This window comes from Pan paniscus, chromosome 21 (genome assembly GCF_029289425.2).
Source record: "Pan paniscus chromosome 21, NHGRI_mPanPan1-v2.0_pri, whole genome shotgun sequence".
NCBI lineage: Eukaryota > Metazoa > Chordata > Mammalia > Primates > Hominidae > Pan > Pan paniscus.
Window position 1 is genome coordinate 65,522,599 of NC_073270.2, and position 21,135 is coordinate 65,543,733.

Here is a 21,135-nt window from a genome sequence, read left to right on the forward strand (position 1 = left end):
GAAAGCACCAGGTCCTTCCTTACGCCCTGCTAGTGCCTCCTCTTCTGGGAAGGCTGCCTGTCAGACCTAGGGACCCCCGGCTCTGTGGCCCCTCCATCCATGGGTGTGCCCCGTTCCTGGGCTCACGGTGCCATGTGTGGTCATCTGCGTGGCTTCCTCAGAGTGTGAGACCCCTGGGGGCAAGGACTGTATCTTATTAACCTCCACCTTGCCAGGGTCTATTACAGTGCCAGACACGTAGCCGGTGATCAATAAACGCCTGTTTAATGCCTGGCTGAGGGTCAAACGGTGGGTGCAGAGGTGAGTTGGTTCTCTGCAGCCATGATAACCCCTGCATCTCAGAGACCTACAGCAATCACTGTTTATTGTCCCCTGTCTGGGTTGGCCTGTGATCTGCCCCATGGGTCTGCTGACTCCAGCCAGCTGCTGGGCATGTCTTCAGGGCAAAGGTCCAGGGAAACAGGAGGGACGAGCAGGGATGTGCAAGCACTTCTCATGCCAGTCCTGCGTCATACCGTGTCCCATCGACCAAAGCAAGCTCCAGGGCAGAGGCCGGGGTCAGAGTGGGGCTACTGCAAAGGTGCATGGCAGTGGGTGTGGACGTGGCTCAGGGGCACTGTGCAGTCTCCCACAGGTGTCAGAGGAAGAGTGCACACAGGGAGTGGAGTGTAAGAGCAGAAACCAGGCTAGGGTGTGCTGAAGTGCCCAGGGCTCCCCTGGAAAGTCCAGACTTGGAGAGGGACTCCTAGGGTGTGTGGTGAGGGGGAGAGGGGTGGGGGACCACCCAGAGCCTAGAATGGATACTTCTAAGAAAGACTCTTGGGATGACGGAAGGGATGAAGGAAGGGAGGCGCAGGCCCAGCTGACAGCTACATTTCCTTGTAGATGCTGAAAGCAAAACTTGCAACCCCGATGGAGGACCCCGATCTGTACAGAGTGAACCACCCACTCCCAAGTCGGAGACGCTGACTTCAGAAGATGCCCAGCCCGGAAGCCCCTTGGCCACTGGGACGGACCAGGTCTCCCTGGACAAGCCACTGTCCTCAGCCGCCCACTTGGACGATGCAGGTACTGGCTGGAGACCACGCGAAGTTGAGCTTCTCCTAGAATGGCCATACGTCCCCACTGTTGTCCTTGGCTATAGCTTAGGCAACAGCCCTCGTAGAACATTGTTCCCCAGAGAGCTGGGCTCGTGCTCTAAGCGCTGCCATGCTGTGCTGCCTGGCTGGGTTGAAGTGTTTGCTGGGGCACTTTTTTCTACTGTCTCTTTCCAAGTCTGGCACAGCTGATAAGTGAAGGTACTTAACGATGTTCATCTCCCTGGCACACCTACCCCCCTCCCAGGGCGTCTTTGTGTTTCTCTGGGAACTTCTAGGCAGGAAAGTGCTCTCTGGAGGGGCAAGTGCCCAGTGGGGGGATTTTAGTGACCCTAAAACGGTAGGACGTAGAGTTGAGGGACTTTTCTGTGGCCGAAATCCTGCCACAGGGGGTCTCTTGGCCCAAGAGATGCTGAAGTCCCTGCATGTGTGCATGCCTGGGAGCTGGTCGGTGCTGATGCAGGCTCAGCATGCTGCAGCCTATGCGGGGCTCTTCCACTGCTTCTTGAGGGGAGGTGGGCTTGGTGCCTTGCTCCAAGCCTCAGTTTCCCTCTGTTAAATGGGAAAAGTAATGGACCTACATCAGGGTTGTTTGGAGGGTGGGAGGAACTTAGCACAGTGTCTGCCGCATAGAGTGACTATTATCAAAGGCAGTAGGGGCTTTGCGTAGTGGCGGTTGTTTTTATTTTAATTGAATAGACCAGGGTGTTTCCCAAGGATAGGGGAGAAGGGAGGAAGGATAGAGGGGAGGAAAGCAGGAACTGGCCACAGACACCTGCAGATGCTTCACCAGCTCCTCCTCCTCCTGCCCACCTGGCAGAGTGATTCTTACGGAGCTTCACTGTTGACTTGGAATCCTGATGTCTCGTAAAATTTCAAGCTATAAGCGAGTCTTACACGGTTTGGGGGTGGGAAGGTGAACGCGTCTCTCCATGAGTGTAGGAGGTTGGAAATCCAGGCCCAGGACAGCCTGCTGGGCTTCTGCTTCAGAGCGGGTGGACACCTGGTCCTCCGTGCCCGGGACTTCCTTCTGCCACACAAGGGTGGCAACACACACTCACAGGCCGCCCGTCCACAACGCCCCTGCAGCGCTAGCGGCACCTGCCCAGAGGCATGCTCAGCCCTCTTCGGGGGTGGCCGTGTCTCTCCAGTTTCACTTGGCTTGGAATTTGGGGTCTGAGAGTTGTGACTTCTGGAGGGTCCCAGCTCTCACGCAGAGGCCCCCTCCACACACACAGGTCTCTGTGTGCCCCAGGCATCTGACTTTGGGGCTGGCGTGGTTCTTTTTTTTTTTTTAATACTTTAAGTTCTAGGGTACATGTGCACAACGTGCAGGTTTGTTACATATGTATACATGTGCCACGTTGGTGTGCTGCACCCATTAACTCGTCATTTACATTAGGTATTTCTCCTAATGCTATCCCTCCCCCCTCCCCCCACCAAGCAATGGCAACAAAAGCCAAAATTGACAAATGGGATCTAAACTAAAGAGCTTCTGTGCAGCAAAAGAAACTCCCATTGGAGTGAACAGACAACCTACAGAATGGGGGAACATTTTTGCAATCTACTCATCTGACAAAGGGCTAATATCCAGAATCTACGAAGAATTCAAACAAATTGATAAGAAAAAAACCCCATCACAAAGTGGGTGAAGGATATGAACAGACACTTCTCAAAAGAAGATATTTATGCAACCCGCTGGCATGGTTCTTAAGGCTGAGCAGAGCCTGGCCTTCCTGCCGTGGTGTGGTCCCCACAGCCCAGCCCTTGTGTGTGGCCTGTGAGCCTCCCCGAGGGAGGCAGGGCTGCTGCTCCCAGCCCTTGATGGGGGTCACGCTTCTCCTTGGCAGTGATTTCTGTAGCTCAGCTCAGGGCCTGTGCCTGCTCCCCTCAGTGCCCTCTTCTGACCTCAGACACACGCTCCCGCTCTCTCTCCAGATGCTGGGTGTGGGGATGGGTTCCTGAGAGCAGAGTGGGTCTGTTGAGATTACACATTTGTATCAAGGACCCTCTCCTGAGTGAGGCCTGAGGGAGGAGTGGGAATCAGCTGGGCAGAGAGCGAGGTGCAGAGCATCCCAGAAAGGGGAATGACATGCAAAGACAGGGGACAGGAACACACACGTTTTCTGTAAAGGGCCAGAGAGGAAAGAACATCAGCTCTGCAGGCTGGAGGTGTCTGACGCAGCCACTCGCCTCTGCCCCCTGGTAGCACAAAAGCAGTGTCAGTGGTGAAAGGGTGGGGCTCTTGTCGGTGGAACTTTAGTGATTAAAAACAATCCAGGGCCCGGTGAGGTGGGTCACACCTATCATTCCAGCGCTTTGGGAAGCCAAGACAGGAGAATCACTTGAACCTAGGAGTTCAAAGTCATCCTGGACAGCATAGCATGACGCCATCTCTACAAAAAAGTTTTGTTTTTTGTTTTTGGTTTTAATTAGCTGAGTGTGTGGGCACACACCTGTAGTCCTAGCTACTCACGAAGCTGAGGCGGGAGGATAGCCTGAGCCCGGGAGGTCAAGGCTGCAGAGAGCCGTGATCACACCACTGCACTCCAGTCTGAGCGACAGAGCCAGACCCTGCTTCAAAAAAAATTTAAAATAAACAGCCCACAGATTGGAGAGAGAGAAGAGGCCTGGCAGGTTATCCCCGAGGGCAGCTGGAACCCCCAGGGATGGAGAGACGATGGGATTTGCCTTGTAGGAAGTGCTCTGCTGGTGACCCGGCAAGACCTGAGGGAGACTGGAGCCGTGCGTGGTTCCCTGGGCATTTGTCTCATTCCCGGCTTCCCCAGTGTGGGTCTTGTGCCCCTGGGATTTGTCAGATGACTTCTTGTGAATGGCATGTGGACAGACAATGAGAAAACATTATTAATGTTTAATTAATAATGAAAATGTTTAAACATTAATAATGAAAATACTTTTCAGTAATTAGGGCAAGTAGTATTGGCTTCTCATTTTGGGCAATGATAGAGATTTGCTTTTTCTTATAAACAGAGATAAAAATGTAAATTCACTTAAGGTAAAATATAGCAAACAAAAGTATAGAAAGTACAGAGGAATGTCCAAAATGTCTAAAGCAGGAGCCACAAGTCTGATTTAAGAAAGACCATTCCATTCCTTAGGGATGCAGCTGGCTTATTAGCAGTTAGTGACATTTGTCATCATGCTGGGGATAACAAGAGGTGACACAAGTGGCTGCCTGCATGCAGGGTGGGGGAGCGTGCTTTACTAATGACTGCACATTCATTAGCTTACTTAGCCCTGGAAGCAGCCCCCGGAGATCTCACGCCCATGATGAAATGCTGGCACACAAGTCGAATAACTGGTCCAAATGACTGGAAACAGAGGGCAACATCTTTGACATCAGGCCGATCTGGGTTTGAGACACAGGCTGAACTCCTTACTGAGCTGTGGGACCATGGGCAAGGGACTTAACCTTTCTGATCCTATTTGATCAACTGTAAAATGAGGATAGTAGTCACACTGACCTCCCAGGGTCGCTAAAATTAAATTAAGTGATCCCCAGGAAAGACTTATCTCCATCCTAACCCACACCGAGCACTTGGAAAGTGTCTGCTGCTGCTACTGTAGCATCACTGTTACTCTCACGATCATCGTTGTCATCATCATTGTCATCTGTCGTCTTCATTGTCAAAAACAACCCTTGGAAAGGGACGCACTAACGCGCATTATTTAGCTGCCTACAGATGCTCCCAGAGAGGCCATCTGTCTGGTAGCATGTGTGTTTTGGGATGTGGGGCCACCTGCAGTTTGCTATGACTGGGACAACCCCGAGGCCTCATCCAGCCCTGCAGGCCTGGGATCCTGCACCAGGGACCCTGCACCAGGGACATCGGTCACCTCCACAACACCAGGTCAATGTTCAGAAGCTTGGCCATGAGCAACATCCCTATAAACAGGGTATAACTTAACACAGGGACATTAAATGCACTGGTTAAAAATTTGCAAGCCAATGTTTAAAAATCAGGAGTGTTCACAGAAATCCAGATGTGCAGTTTCTTTTCAGTCATCAAAGTTCAGGCCCCCCTGGATCCCTGTTCCCACACAGCCAGGGTCGCTGGAGCTGAACAGAATCTGTCCCTGTAGATGGGTGTTGGAGTTTGCAACCCCTTCCATGAAGGTTAAGAGCCTAGTCTTTGGAGCCAATCCCTGTGTTACTGACTTTTAATCTTCTGCTTTGGGCCTCAGTATTTTGTGATAGAAGGAGATAAAGCCTGAGGCCACTGTGAGGCAACGTGGTCCTAGGTCTCCGGTTTCTACTGCAGAGCTCAGGGGGACCAGCTGTTTGATGCTGTGTGTCTGATGCTGTCTGTTCTCTTCCCACATTCTGCACCTCAGCACCCAAGGGAGCTGCCCACATCTGGGCCCAGTCGCTCTGTGTTGTGGGTAATTCCATGACAGACAGATGTCATCTAATGGCAGACAAAGCCAGATCCTCAAGTGGCAAATGTGTCACATGAGTGCTGGAACCTGGGACCTGCTTCTCTCCTTGACCTTGGACAAGTTCAGGGAAACCTCATGGGGGCCCAGAACATGGTGCCCCGTGGGTGATGGTCTACACCTGTGGGAGCCCCTGGGGTGTCTGCAGTGGTGCTCACTGCTGTCCTGAAAGGTCAGCTGCTTTCTCTTAAAAAGCAAACCTCCCATGAGCTTTGCTGGGGGTGGGGGAGAGGGGTCATCAAAAAGCATAAGGGGCTGTCCTGGGTCACTCCTGGCATCCAGGTGGCAACATCCAGGACTGGAGTTGCTGCTTCCCCGTGCCCCAACCATGATGAGTGTGGATGGCAGGGGATACATCTGAATATTGCAAATCTCTCAGGAGGAGGACACTGTCAATGATTTTGACCATTATTTTCCTTGAGCCTTTGGTTTGGTGATTTGAGTTGACTTTGGGCTTTTGTGTTTGGGGCGATTTTGCTTTTCCTGGTTTTGTTTGGATGGTGCCTGATATGGTTTGGCTGTGTCCCCACCCAAATCTCATCTTGAATTGTAGCTCCCATAATTCCCACGTGTGGTGGGAGGGACCTGGTGGGAGATCATTGAATCATGGGGGTGGTTTCCCCAGTACTGTTCTCATGGTAGTGAATAAGCCTCATGAGATCTGATGGTTTTATAAGGGAAAACCCCTTTTGCTTCGTTCTCATTCTCTTTTGTCTGCCAGCATGTAAGATGTGCGTTTCGCCTTCCGCCATGATTGTGAGACCTCCCCAGCTATATGGAACTATGAGTCCATTACACTTCTTTTTCTTTATAAATTACTCAGTCTCAGGTATGTCTTTATCAGCAGCATGAAAACAGACTCATAAGTGCCACACCAGCAACAGAGCATTCCCTACAAAGCCCAGAAGGATATGGTGTTTTGACACAAATGGGAACAGGGTCCTCTTCAGTGTTTCTACTATGGGACAGGGGCTGAGTTCTGGCCTTCCCACGAGTGCACTAATTAAAAAGGAGAGTGACACTAGGGAGCGTGTTCTGTGTGCACTCTATTATCTTATAACAGCCTCATATTTTTGGATGAGAAAACAGAGCCCAGAGAGGTTAAGTCACTTTCCCAGGCCATAGAGCATAAAAACAGATCAAACCCAGTGGCAGGACTGGGTTTGATCTTCACCGTAACAGTCTACAGCCTAAACCCTAGAGCCAAACAGGAGACAAACATTTGTTCTGCTTCTGGAATGTTCTGGAATGTGAGTCTAGAACAGGGACTGTCAAATTGCAGGCTGTAGGTCAGATACTGCCCATGTCTGTGTCTGCATGGCCGTGGAGCACTGCTCTAGTGGGCAGGTCCTGGGAGCCAGGAGACCACGGTGAGGTGCCTCCCTCCCTGCGTCCTGCTCCTGTCTCCCCAGTTGGTGGCTGCCCTTCACCACTGCCTGGGGCCTATGCTGGTCCCAGCTACCCCTGGGGCCTGGGCTCTGGGCAACTGCTGGGCACCGAGTGGAGGAACCTCATCTGGGAGTTGGTGAGCCACCTGGCCCACAGCCAGCTGCCCAAGCTGAGACCAAGGATGTGCTAGGTGTACGGGGTGGAGTACAAGTGACCATGGCTCACCACATCCATCCTTGGGCTGGCCACCCTTGAACTCCAGAATGTCTTCAGCGGGTGGTAACTGGCTGCAAAGTGTTCCCCCTGCCCTGGTAGCCCTCTCGAGGCAAGTGGCAGGGCAGAGTTTTTCCTCTTGTTGTTTAAGTTCCTACATAATATTCTTGATTTTGCCTCTTAGCCTGGAAAGCCAAAAATGTTTACTGTCTGCATCTGAACAGAAAAGGTTTATCAGCCCCTGCTCTAGAAAATAAGTGGGGATTACACAGAAGGGTGTCAGTGGAACATGCTTAGCAAAGAGGTACCAGTAAGTCGTGAACTTGTGGCACTGTGGTTGAGCTTCAGGTATTTCCATTCCTAGCCCTGACCCCTGAGTTGGGGTTTGTACAGTGTAGAAGCCTCTGGTTGAGACTGCATTTGGTAAGAGGGAGCCTCTGCTGGTCCAGCCCCAAGGGAGGGGTCCCCCAAATGCAGGGAACCAGTGTCTTCTTCCACTTTTTAAAAAATTGATTCAGCACTTGAGATGTTAACAGATGTTGCAATTTCAGTTTTGACAAGATTCCAAAATACAACGTGGCTGCACACTCATGTGAGATGCAGAGGGCGGTGTCAGAGAGGAGAGGGAAGATGGGGAGGAGGGAGGGAGAGAGGAGATGCTGAAAACCGTCTCCTGTCCTTAGAGCCATCAGGCAGGCTAAGGATGTGAGGGTTCAGTGTGGTGAGGATGGATGTTTCGGGGGAGACTTTGGAGGAGGGTTTTGGTCACCGTAGCTGGTGTGGTGAGTCTCATGGCCATCAGGGTGAAGGGTGGGGAACCCATAGTCCCACCTTGGGCAGGTGGAATGAGGGGACCTCAGAGACTTGCCCTTTACCCTGTGCCTTAAGGCAGTGGCACTATGACCATTGACTCAGTCCTGGGAAATCCAGAGCTCCCCTGTCCAGTGCAGTAACCACTAGCCATGTGACTGTTTGAAATAATTAAAATTTAAGCTTGTTTTTCACTCCAGCTGCTTGTCCAGTGTTCAGTGGTCATGAGGGTCTAGTGGCCACCATATGGACAAGGAAGAAACGTGTCCATCATCTCAGAAAGTGCTACTGGGTAGTACCAAGGGTCAGGGTGTCTGCACATCTACTTTGCTGTGAAACAAGGACAGATGTAGTTTGGATTGGCTAGCCTTCCAGAGTTCTCCATACTAACAGAGACTGTAATAGCAACAGAGGCCACATGGCCCAAGCTGGAAATATTTTCTACCTGGCCCTCTGCAGGAAAGGCCTGCCAAACCTTGGTTTGGAGAATGGGTTTCCACTGGGGTGGGAAGCATTGCCAGGAGCTGGGAGGCTGGTGAGGAGGCCCAGGCAGAAGTTCTGACAGCTCACACTGGGAAACACGTGGATATTTCTGAGAAATATTTTCGAGGTAGAGTTCATGAGACTTGCCTGTGAATTAGATATAAGGGGTGGGTACAGGGTGGAGAGGACAAGAGAAGGATGGCATGGGGCATCTGGTCTGGCTGGACAGCTGGTGGGTCATGGAGCACTAAACCTGGTGAAAGTAGGTGATATGGTTTCGCTGTGTCCCCACCCAAAATCTCATCTTGAATTATAATCCCCACAATCCCCATAATCTCCACGTGTCAAGGGAGAGGCCAGGTGGAGGCAATTGAATCACAGGGGGCAGTTTCCTCCATGCTATTCTCACAATAGTGAGTTCTCACAAGATCTGATGGTTTTATAAGGGACTCTTCCCCCTTCGCTTGGTACATGTCCTTCCTGCCGCCTTGTGAAGAAGGTGCTTACTTCTCCTTTGCCTTCTGCCATGATTGTAAGTTTCCTGAGGCCTCCCCAGCCATGCTGAACTGTGAGCCAATTAAACCTCTTTTCTTTATAAGTTACTCAGTCTCAGGCAATTATTTTTAGCAGTGTAAGAAGAGACTAATACAGTAGGGATCTGTCTGGATTAGCGCCATGTCCACAGCTTCTAGAATAGTGCCTGGAACCCATGGTTGTTCAATAACATTTGCAAGATGAGTTGATGGTTGAATGAGTAAGAGGGAAGGGAAGGCTCAGGAGAATTTTTTGTGGGGACCAAGATTCAAGTTTGGATGTGATTGGCCTCCAGATGGAGATGCCAATGTGGCCAACTGGTAACATATGAGTCTGGAGCTCAGAGAAATGGTCCAGGGTTAACAGAGAAATGGAATCAGTTCTGAAGCCAGAGGAGTGGATGAGAATGACCTGTAAGAAGGTTAGACAGTGAAGAGGACCTAGGCCTGCCTCCTGGGGCAGCCCAGGTGGACATTCAGATGCAGGAGGTGGGACCTGCCAGAGAGGCTGAGCAGAGGTGCCCAGGGCTCCAGGGGAGAACCAGGAGAGTATGTGTCGGGAAGCCAGAGGGGAAAGTGTTAAAGATGGTGGATGGCTGAGTGGGGTGGCCCTGGCTCAGTGAGGGGGCCAGGCCTTGCTGGGGGGAGATGCAGTGTTAAAGGTCATCTTTCATAAGTTTATTTTTCAAAGGAGCAGATAACTGTAACTAAGCTGGGAGTGTGCATGAGGTCAAGAGTGTTTGGTTTGGTTTTGGGTAGAATATTTTAGATCTTGTTGGGATCCTGAAAAGAAGGATAAGTCAGTGATGCAGGCCAAGGGGGACAACCTGTCAATAGCTCAGAGGGATGTGAACTGGCCCAAGTCAGTGCTTATCTAGTGAAGTCTTATGTGGAGATCAGACATAGAAGATAGATTCAGATGATTGGCTGGGGATGACCCAGGAGTGGGGACACTGACCCCAGGCTGCTCTTCCTCCCTGGTAATATTTCCTTTGGTGGCACCTCCGAGCAGACCCTTGGAGCCTGGTTCAGATGCTGGCCACATTGTCCTGGAGGAGATGAGTCAGAGGAGTGCTGAGTAGCTCTAGACAAACCTTCCCCACCATGGTCTCATGTTGGCCTTTCCACACTTGTAGTGGGCAGGGTCAGGTATTTTATACAGATATTTGTACAGATGAGGAGAGTGAGACTCGCTAAGCAAGGTGGAGACCAAAGTCACTTGTTTGTAAATAAGTCAAACACATGGAGGAAGGGGGCGGATGCTGGATACTGGTGTAATTGAGGCCAGGTGAGCCACTTCCGTGACATCTCTGTCTCCCAAAAGCAGAACTTTGGAAATGTGCTGGGTGACCAGTACCCTGAGAGCGTAACCCATTCACAAAGAAGCAATCAGGAACAAGAAGTCCTGTAAACCCAAACAATCAAAGCAGGGTGTGGATGCAAGGACCATATTAAAGGGCTTCAGAATAATACATGTGTGAATATCTGAAAAGGGGTGGGATCCCCCAGGAGGAAACTTCCTAGAAGAAAACTAGGCCTGGGCTGGCTACTGAGAGCTCACCCCATGCCTGGTGGTCTTGGCCAGGAACTTGGCTGCCGAGGAAATGGGCTGTGAAGTGTGGTGTCCCAAGAATGAGGGTGTCCACTTGCCTGTGCTGATTCACACAAGACAGAAAACTCCACAAAGTTATAACTGGAACCTACATAGAGAAAATGGGCATTTCTGTGCTTACCTGTGGCTTAACAAGAACACCTCACAACTATTTTTACCTAGAAAGCATAAAATATTTACTTTGATATTATTATCAGGGCAAAACTTACTAAGTGAAACAACTAATCAGAGTTGTAGACTCTTAGACATTATAGGTTACAAGTCAGATGACATAATGACAGTCTCAAAGCATAGGAGTCTTAAACCCTTTTTAACAAGTAACACTTTTGAGGACAGTTTAATGTAATAAGAAAAATAAAATGAAAACAGCATTTTCATGTGGGTATCCATGCAGAACAAGAGTATAGAGCCAATTGTAATGGTTGTTCTCAGTTCAGGCCAACTTCATAACACAGAGCTGAGTCTGCCCTCTGCAGCTGGAGTATGTGTTGTTGAGGGAGAACAACACATACTCCATCTCTGCTTTCAGAGATTTTGTTCTCCAGGCATTAGGAGGGCTGGCCCTTCTGAGATAAGGACTCCATTGTCACGAACTTAAGAAAGGGCTGGGAATGAGAGTTTAAAACTTCCAACATAGCCAATAAAGGAACAGAAACTAATGATAGCTAATGGGATACAAGGAGCATGCAATATTTGCATCTGGTGTTTAGCTGGAGGCTCTCTGCAGGCAGGAATTAGGCCTGTTGTAACACCCCCTCCCCTGACCACTGTGTTTTCAGCACCATGGACAGCACCCAACAGCTTTTTGGGTACCTCCAGAAACAGCAGCTGATAGATGAATGAACCCCATAGGAGCTAACACAGTGACCCAAGGACAAGCTCCAGCTCCACTAGGCTTTTCCCTTAGACATACAGTGGGGAGAGTGTTCGTGTGTTCTTCATTGGGTAGTTGTAAAAACTGAATAAGATGATGTATGCCAGGTGCCTTCCACAGGCCTTAGCACTCAAGAGTGTGCTGAGAGGGCAGGAAGTGAGGGAGTGCTGGTCCCAGGGAGACCATCTCTCTTGGATCAGAGGGAAGGAAGAATAGAGATGCTGGGGACAGCAGTTTGCATTTGAGTCAGAAATCCAAGAGGAGCCCCGGTCTGATGACCTCAGTTTCCCCTGTAAAGCTGGAGGTGAAGCTGTGTGGTGGGAGCAGGCAAAGGTGGGAAGCTGGAGGTGGGGAAGGGACAGAAAGGGCTTGAGCAGTCATGAAGAGCACCTGCAGGAGGAAGCTCCTGGCCACGGGTCCTGCAGAGTGACAGTTCTTCCTGAATTGGACTCCGTAGGCTCTTCCTTCTGCAATAGTAGGCAAGGGCAGGAGCAGACAAGTGGCAGCTTCATCCCCAGATGAAACTTTTCCAGAGAGTTAAATGGAAAGGAATCCAGGCAAAGGACTTAGGGACTGTTGGTCAGATTGTTGTTGAAATAATGGATGATGGAACCCAAGCCAGGCAAAAAGAGAAATAAGAAAGGGAAGGATTGATGGGTTGAGGGAAAGCTGGGGATGGGCAGGCTGAGGGGTGGTTGTGAAGGAGGTGGATGGAGCCTGAATCAGCAGCTAGAAAGGGAGGGATGAGGGTTCTGGGTGGCCTGACCCTTCCTCCAAGTCGATCCTTCCTATCCTCACTCCCACTCTAGGCTGGCATGCCAGATATTAGGGCTGCTGCAAACAGACAAATAAGAATGAGAGCTGCTGGACTGGAGGGTTACACTGTGTCATGGCCACTTCTTGCTTAAACTGAGAAACAATCCTGTGAGGGACTATTGTTAACACTATGCCATGCATGAGTAAATGGAGTTTTGGAGAGATTTAGTAACTTAAGGTCCAAGAGTAAATTCAGAGACCACTTGAGCCTGGGTGTGTCTGACTCCAAAACCTGGCATGGTGAACACTGCTCCTAGGTGAGTTGGGAGCTGTGGCATGGACCTCTCATGTGGAAAAAAGAATGGAATCCCTCATACTATTGAAATGACTTCCTTCTCTCCATCCTCCTCTCTCTGCTTCCAATGGTTCTATTGAGAGTTGAACTTGCAGGAAGTCAAGTGCCTGTGTGAGGTCACTGCTCTGTATGCTCTTCACGATCCCATCCCACCAAACCCTCTTGCTTTGCTCTCTTACTTCCACTGCTGTCAGAGGAAACATGTTTTTAACTCTCTGCTTTGCCTTCGAACCAGCCAAGATGCCATCTGCATCCAGTGGTGAAGAAGCAGACGCTGGCAGCCTCCTGCCCACCACCAATGAGCTCTGCCAAGCCTTAGCTGGGGCTGATTCCCTGGACAGTCCTCCCAGACCTCTGGAGAGATCCATGGGCCAGCTCCCCAGCCCCCCACTGCTGCCCACTCCGCCACCCAAGGCAAGCTCCAAAATCACAAAAAATGTCACAGGTGGGTCCACATGCATCCTGTCCATCCTCTTTCCTTTCTCTGCCCCATCCATCCATCCATCCTACATTCATCCACCCATCCATCATCTGTCTATTTATTCACCCATTCACTCATCCATCCATCCATCCATCCATCCACCCATCCACCCATCCATCCATCCATCCATACCTTCAACCAGTCTTGATTGGGCACCCACTATGGCCTGGTTCTCATCATTAGCTTCTGTGACTGGGGCTCAGGGCAGGCCCAGAGGAGTAGATCTTACCAAGGAAACTGTGGTTGTCAGGAGCAGACTGCCTAGGCTCCCTCAAGCAAACAGGGGAGTCTCTTTGCAGGAGTCAAAGGGGGGATCTTCCAGGACCTGAATGCAAGAGGTGCAGCCAGTTCCCAGGATGGGGCTTGGCTTTAGCTTGGCTTGGCTTTTCTTCTTCTTTTTTCTTTTCTTTTCCTTTCCGTTCTGTTCCTTTCCATTCCATTCCGTTCCTTTCCTTTCCATTCCTTTCCGTTCCTTTCTGTTCCATTCCGTTCTGTTCTGTTCCGTTCCATTCTTTCTGGATGTTCATGTGTCTGTCTTTCTCTTTGTGCTTCTCTCTGAGTCTCAGTCTCTTTCAGTCAGTCTCTCTCCCTTCCTCCCTCCCTCTCTCTGCTGGTCTCTGTTTTGCTGTTTCACTTTCCAGTGAGTTCTGTCCAGCAAGGCAGAGCCAGGAGTAAACAGCAGACATTGATGGTCAGATAGGGGTGCACAGCTGGACAGAGGCCCCCACAGTCATATACTTATGTAGCTTTTGTCACACTGGCAGAATAATCCTAGCAAGTAGAGATAATTACTTTGCAAGCTTAGGTATTTTTTGTCTGGAATTGACTGCTGCAAACAGGACACATTGATGGTCTCAGGGAAAAAGTAGGCTGTTGATCAGGAGATAATGACTTTTCAGGGTAAAGCCTCGCGTGCTGTCTTTGAAGGCTGTGGGCGTGAAACATGACGCATAGCAGAGTTTGACAGTTTTGTTACAATCACCTAACCAGTGATTAACCACCATCAATAATTGCCATTTTTTGGGTAGGCACGAGGTGCCCCATTTATGGTTGAGAAAACAGGCTCAGGAAACTCCAGTAACTTGTCCCAGGTCCTGGAAATGATTGAGACTTTTGAACCCAGTTTTTGGGCCCAAAGCTTGTTGCTACCACATGTGTGGCCAGGGGCTGGTGCCCTCCCCTCTGCGATCTCACCTAATCCTCATTGTGCTTCTTCCCAGTTTTCATGAAAGAGGGAACTGCCACCTTTTGGAAGAGGTGTCAGCTGCTGGGACGGAGAGAGCCCGGGCATGAGCTCGGGAGGGCTGGGTCCCAGCCCCTGGCTCTTTTCTGGGGACCTTACTGCCCCTTATGGGGTGAATGTTCAATCTGGAGGTGACTCTTGGGTGGAAAATGCTTTCAGTGGGGCATTTTCCTTGTACACCTAACACGAATTAAGTATTCCGATCTAACTGATGATTCTCAGCCAGACACCACAGAAATGTAGGAGGTGAGATGCACCCCACAGGGGGACTCTTCAGCTGGGACTGCAGATGCCCTGGATGGGTTAGATGTGGGACTGTGGTGCCCGGTGGTTCCCCAAGTAGTGTTGGTTTGTGGGAGAATGTGCTGCTGGGTGGGTGGAGGGATGAGTGAGGGGGCGCCCCCGCCACCCCACCACCCTGAGACTTGGCTCCAGCTGTTCTCCCTGCCAGAACATTCTCCCTTCCTGCTTTGCCTGGTCAGTACCTTTGCATGCTTGGGACCACAGCTCAAGCTGTTTCTCCTCCAGGGGAGCCAGCCCTGACCCCTGACCTCATAGCACCATGCGCCCCATCTTCTAGCATTTACCACATTGCCCCACCTTGTTTAGTGGGTTGAATGGTGTCACCCCAAAATTCCCATCCACCTGGAACCTCAGAACATGACCTTGTTTGGAATAAGGGTCTCTCAACTGCCATTAAGTTGAAGATCAAGCTGAGCTCATGCGGATTCAGTTAGGCCCTGAATCCAGTGACAGTGTCCATGTGAGAGGCAGGACAGGACACACAGGGATGGGACTGATGCATCCACAGAACGCCAAGAATTTTCCAGGGAGAGAGGCCTGGGACGGCATCTCCCTCACAGCCTCAGAAGGAACCAACCCTGCCAGCATCTTGATTTCAGACTTCTGGTCTCCAAAACTGTGAGAGTTGTTCTATTGCTTTGGGCTGCCCAAGGAGCCATACACGCCTTGTCTGTGGGATGGTTTGCCTCTCTCTAACCACCTGCCCCCCAGACAGTAGTCCCCAAGAGACGGCCACACGTCTGTGTTCACTGTCAAATCCAAGTGCAGGCATAGTACAGGGCATACAGCAGGCACTCAGCAAGTGCAGATGATGGTTGGATGGATGGATGAATGAATGAGTGAATGAATGCATGCGTGTTCTGAACCCTGTCTGTCTGCTTTCTGCATCTTTCTACATCTCTGTAGATGAATCCAAATATTCAGTCTTTGTGCAACATGGCCACATAAATTACAGTACAAAGTTTGAGGCAAAACTGTGCTACTTTGCATTTTGTTATTGTCTTTGTGATAGCTCCCTTTTTCCTCCATTGAAACCTAAAACCATTTAAAGTCCATTCAATTAGCCACCATCCACCTCATTTTATTCTGGCGAATGTATAATTTGTTCCTGACCCTCAATAACTTGGTAACCCAGAGAGTTTCCTGCCTCTCCCGAGCTTGGGAAGGTCGGGCCTCAGATGGCACAGGTCTTCATTCTGACTCCACACGCCCTAAATTCTGGCGTTCTGTCCCCAGTCTGCGGACACTTCTGGCTTCCGCCCTGCCCTCAGTTGCAAGGACATCAGGGGATACTCTGACACTTATGCGTTTCCATAGGGACTGAATTGAGACTGGGAGGTGGAGGAGGGTGGTTCCGAGCTATGGGCCCTGGCCTGGCTTCTTCCTGCACAGACTACATTTTGGTGACTTTGATTTAATTTTCTCAGTTCCTCTTTTTCCTTTTCCTTTGGGAAAAGGTTCATGTGCTTCAGCATGTGAACACTAGATGGCAGCAAAGAAGAAAGTCTCCTTACCTGGGCTTCCCTTGCTGCAGGAGGGACCCTGGCCCAACTGAGTCTCCATCCAAGGCAGGACTGCAGGTGTCTTAGTTCATCTGAGTGACTTATAAACCACAGAAATTTATTCATCACTCTTCTAGAGGCTGGAAGTCCAAGATCAAGGTGCCGGCAGATTTGGTGTCTCTGATGAGGGCTTGCTTCCTGGTTCATAGGCCAAATTCCTGGACTTTCTTGAAAAGTCTTCATCTCTGATCACCCTCTGAGTCACTACAGGCCCATTAAGGTGGGCAGGTTCTCCTCTGTGTGCTGTGGTCCCCACCCTGCCCCCATGGAGAAATTGCAGGAGGTCCTTTGCATTCCTGGGTTTCACCTGCCTGGTCCCTGGAGATGCGTTTACCCCTCTCCCTTTTACCTCTCCTTTACCCCTGCTGTTACCTGGTCCAGTTGGTGACACTCAACTCTGCGGGATGGGAGTCCCACAGCCTCTGCCAAGTGTAAGTGGAGCTGGGTGCGATGTGCTGATCTCAGCCCCCACCTTTTCCTGGCAGCCTGCCCCTGAGGTGGCTTCTGAACCTCAGCTTCCTCATCTGTGAAATGGGGGTGACAAGTGGTCCCCTGCACAAGCTGGGTGGGGCGAGCCAGGCAAAGCTCTATGGGGGCCGTGGGGGCAGTGCTGGTTGTCACGTCTGTGATTGACAGTGGGGCAGAGACCTGGGTGGGATCCCAGCTCCACCAAGCTGAGCGAGAGCAGGCAAACCAAGCTGCCTCAGTTTCCCTATTTGTACAAAAGGGCTAGTGATTCCTTCCTCATGGGGCTGGGGTGAGAAGTAGAGGCAATGATGGTTAGAGACAGAGGGGCTGGGGGATGCTGAGTGTCACCTGTGTGTGCTCAGGAGTGGGGCACTGTCCTGAGCAGGAGCAGGCTGGGGAGGCTGAGGCCAGTGGGGAGAGGACAGCGCAGTGTGCAGAAGCTGGGGATGGGTCTCCCTGCAGCCCCTGCCCTGCCTGGCCACTTCTTGCATGGCTGGCTCCTTGTCATTTCTCAGGTCTCAGCTCAAAGTTTCCCTCTGCAGAGAAGCCTTTCCTGACCTCCCTCTCCCAAACCAGCTACCACCTCCCCCCGACCAGCCCAGTACTCTCAGCCCACCTGCGTGGTGCCCTCTCGCCCCCCTCCCCCTCCCTCTCCCACTCTCTCTCCCAGCCCTTTTCTCTCCCTGCCCTTTTCTCTTCCTCTCCTTCTGTCTCCTCCTCTCTTCTACAATCATTTGCTCTCTTTCTGTCTGCCTGGCCTCTGTCTGGCTCTACCAGCCGACGGCAGGGCCTGGCCCGTTTCCCTGTGGCCTGGCCTTGTCTGGCCAAGCAGGTGCTTGTGGAGAAAGTGAAATAACTAAAGTCCTCCAGGAGGTTTACAGTTTCCTTTTGGGTTTTGAGGAATACTTTTTATTGATGCTGTCCACATCCCAGGATTGTATTGGAAGTTTGTTTCTGGTTTTTAGGGAATGGGGTCGTTTAGATCTGGTTGTTTTGCTGGTGGGATTAAAGGGATCTGGTGTTTGCACCAGTCCTGCCAGGATGCTTTTGGAATGAGAGTTTGTGCTGAACACCTAAGAGCTTCTGGGCCTGTGCCAGCTGCTAGGCTCCTGAAAAGGAGCTGATGGTCTCATTTTACAGGCAAGTAGGCTAAGCCTTTGAGAGCTTCAGTGACTTGCCCAGAGTCTTGCACACTGGGAAATGACAGATCAAGACCAGAGGCCAAATCTGCAGATGACAAAGCCCATGCTCTCTGCTCTTCCGGGCACCTGACACCCTGCTAGCCCAGAGCACATGCAGGAGACTGTCATTGATGGAAGGAGGGGGTGTCCCACTCAGTTAGACTTGAATGAGCAAAGCCTGTTTAGAATCATCTTCAAAGTCATTTCATGTACACAAGTGTTTCTTGCCTGTGTTTTAAGTGCCAGGCCTGGGGAAACTGTAGGAAGGAAGGTGGACACAGGCCTGCCCAGGGGCAAGAAACAGACTGGGCAGCGTGATTCACTCCAAGTAAGAGGAAAAGTGTCAGGGCAGGCTCAGGTCCCAGGGGACAGGAGACAGGGGATCTGATCATGGCCTCTCTAAGGAAATGGTATTCTAGCAGAGGAGCGGGGAAGCATTTCAGGCAGAAAGAACAGCCCATGCAAAGACTCAGGTTGGAGGGAGTGTGGTGCCTTCAAAGACGGGAGCGATCTTCACATGCTGGAGTGAAGAGAGTGAGGTGGAGATGCAGCTAGGGAGCCGAGTGGGGCCACCCCCAGGGGCCTTGAGACTGGGCCATGAGTTCGAATCATGTCCTAAGGAAGATGGGAGAGTGATCCAATTCACCTTCTGGGGTGATCCTCCTGGCAGAGATACAGGGAGAGGGTTGGAGCCCAGAAATTTATTCCTTACTGTTCTGGGGGCTGGAAGTGCAAGCCCAAGGTGCTGGAACAGATGCTGTGCGGAGGGCAGAGCGGACCATGGTGCTCATCCAGGCTGAAGGGTGGCTGCACAGATTCTTCCGGGTTTCCCAAGAACAAGAAGCAGCTTCAGGAAGCTGAATTCATAGCAGAGAAGCAGGCAGGAGGCTTTTCTAAGCCCAGCGCCCTGCAGGGAGGATGCTGGTGCTGGCGTCTGCAAGGCTTGGCCCCTAACAGGGTTTGCCCTACAGATGGAGCAGAACTGGACAGAGATGCACCCTGGCCTCTAGCTTTGGGAGCAGGGATCCCGGTCCAGCATCTTGGCATTAGTTGGGGCTGCCTCCTGGAGGTGCAGGGGAGCGTCCTTTCCGCTCATGGTCTCCAGTCTCAGCAAAACCCTTGGTCCCAGCTCCTGAAGACCTATGTTCTTGCTGCTTCCTCCCACACCCCAGGCCAAGCCGCACTCTTCCAAGCCTCCAGCATGAAGAGTGCCGACCCTTCCCTCCGGGGCCAGCTCTCCACACCCACGGGGTCTCCGCATCTCACCACGGTCCACCGGCCTCTTCCCCCAAGCCGCGTCATTGAGGAGCTGCACAGGGCGCTGGCCACGAAGCACCGCCAGGACAGGTGAGGCCCTGCCCCATGAGGGAGACCTGTGCTGCCAGAATCCCTGCCTGGCCAGCCTTAGGCTGTGCAGCTCATGCCACGCCCAGGGCCTTGGCTGGGTGTCCCGTTCTAGTCACTTTCTGAACAAGGAAGTCACATTTTCATTTTGCACCTCGCTCTGCAGATTACATAGCTGATCTTGGTTCCCACATTCTGGGACGGGGTGCACAGTGAATGTGCACTGTGGGAACCTGGCCACAAAGTCCTGTGCGTGAGCCCCTCAGGACCCACGGTGGGGTGGGAGCTTTGCAGGAGAGACTGACTTAGAGAAAAGTGGCCGTTCCACTTTGTCCCAGGACACTGAGGGCTTCATAGTTGTCACTGGGCAAGAGTGTAAGGCAGCCTGTGCCTGCAGCTTACTCTTATTTTGGATCACATGTGTCTCATGGACTGTGAAAGATTAGAGGTAAAATAGGTAATGGGAGACAGTATGGGTTGGAGGAATATTAGACAAACAAAATGTCCTTCTCAGTTTTTGTGAAGTCCTCGCCCTGAACATTGATTGCATGTATTTTGGCAGGTTTTATTACTTGCATGTTCTGTGCGTTTCAAAACAGCATGTTGTAAACAGCCATTTGCCTTGAACTCAAATCCTCATGCTCCTTCCGGTGTGTCCAGGATAAAAACCAAGAGGCCACATGCATTTTGGGGCTGCCTCTGTGATATTCATTATAAGCTCCAAAGTCAATCGTGCTGGGTTTCTGGGTGAAGGGGGGGACCTATAACCTGAACCATCTTTCTGGTTTAGTTTTCAAGGAAGAGAAAGTAAAGGGTCTCCAAAGAAGCGGCTGGATGTCCGTCTGTCGAGAACGTCCAGCGTGGAGCGGGGCAAGGAGAGGGAGGAGGCTTGGAGCTTTGACGGGGCATTGGAGAACAAGCGAACTGCCGCTAAGGAATCTGAGGAGAACAAGGAGAACCTGATCATAAATTCTGAACTCAAAGACGACTTGCTTTTGTATCAGGATGAGGAGGCGCTGAACGACTCCATTATTTCTGGTGAGGAAAGGATGGCCCATTAAGTGTGGGGATCTCGGCCAGAGGTCTAGTGTCACCAGGGGGTCGAGGACAGAGCTCGTGCCTGGGGGAGGAACAGGTCGAGGGGCTGCACCTGGGGAGAAACAAGAGGGGGGCTGTGTCCTCTGGAAATGAGCTTCTCCTGAAACAAGCTGGGGTAGGGGTGCACAGCCAGGCTTAGAGCAAGGAATTAGCAAATACCGCGGTGAAATTGTTTTGAGAGTTGCGTATTAGTTTTCATGTGTGTGTGAAAAAAAAAACAACATAAAAGTGGTGAAGCAAGTGACTTAGAGAATGCCACCCCTGAGGATGCTGTGGCGAACAGTATATAGTTGGTGTACAGATGCTCAGTGTACAGAAGTTATAGCAAAAACAAAAACAAAAAAAAACTGTAACAAGTAAAGCAAGACGAGATGGAAGCAGGGGGAGAGGGAGGAAGAGAGATTGCTCTATTGATCTCAAATGGCCGTCTCAGAAGTGCTGTGGATGGGACAGGCAGCATATGCTTGTTTGGGAGCAGATGCTCACAGGGTCCTTGGAAGCCAGCTCCGTATTTGTCCTCATGGTGCGTTCTCGAGGTCAGAGTAATTGCTCCATCCTACCCTTGAGGACTCCAGGGCTCGGGACGATAGAGGCCTGCAGACCACCCTGTGATGAAGGGAGAAGGAGGCTCAGGCCAGGAGGAGGAAGTGCTGAGGGGGTTTCCCTCCCAGCTGGTACCGGCTGTGCGGGGCCCTCTGATTAGTCCCAGGAAGGTCCAGGGCGGCCGTGGTGTTTGGCCTGCAAGGCAAGGATCAGGAAGCGTCCGTTGCTGTTCTTCCTGGAAGCATCTCATGGTGACTGTTGCAGGCATGGGCAGAGCTCAGGCCACATCTCCCTGGGTGTCTGTGGGGAGCAGGAAAGGGCATCAGATGTCG

General features: G+C 51.3%; 1 protein-coding gene across 13 annotated transcripts in view; it reads left to right on the forward strand.

The window, feature by feature from the left end:
- Window positions 1-21,135, forward strand: part of PHACTR3 (phosphatase and actin regulator 3) — a 271,856-nt gene that overhangs the window by 178,194 nt on the left and 72,527 nt on the right. For 9 of the 13 annotated variants that reach the window (XM_063601119.1, XM_034947220.2, XM_034947226.2 and 6 more), the window contains 4 exons: window positions 886-1,068; window positions 12,816-13,025; window positions 18,991-19,165; window positions 19,953-20,200. In XM_063601119.1, coding sequence (XP_063457189.1) covers window positions 886-1,068; window positions 12,816-13,025; window positions 18,991-19,165; window positions 19,953-20,200 — 816 coding nt within the window. The remainder of the gene's footprint in view (window positions 1-885; window positions 1,069-12,815; window positions 13,026-18,990; window positions 19,166-19,952; window positions 20,201-21,135) is intronic. The other 4 variants (XM_063601121.1, XM_063601122.1, XM_055104700.2 and 1 more) reach the window with 1 other exon arrangement.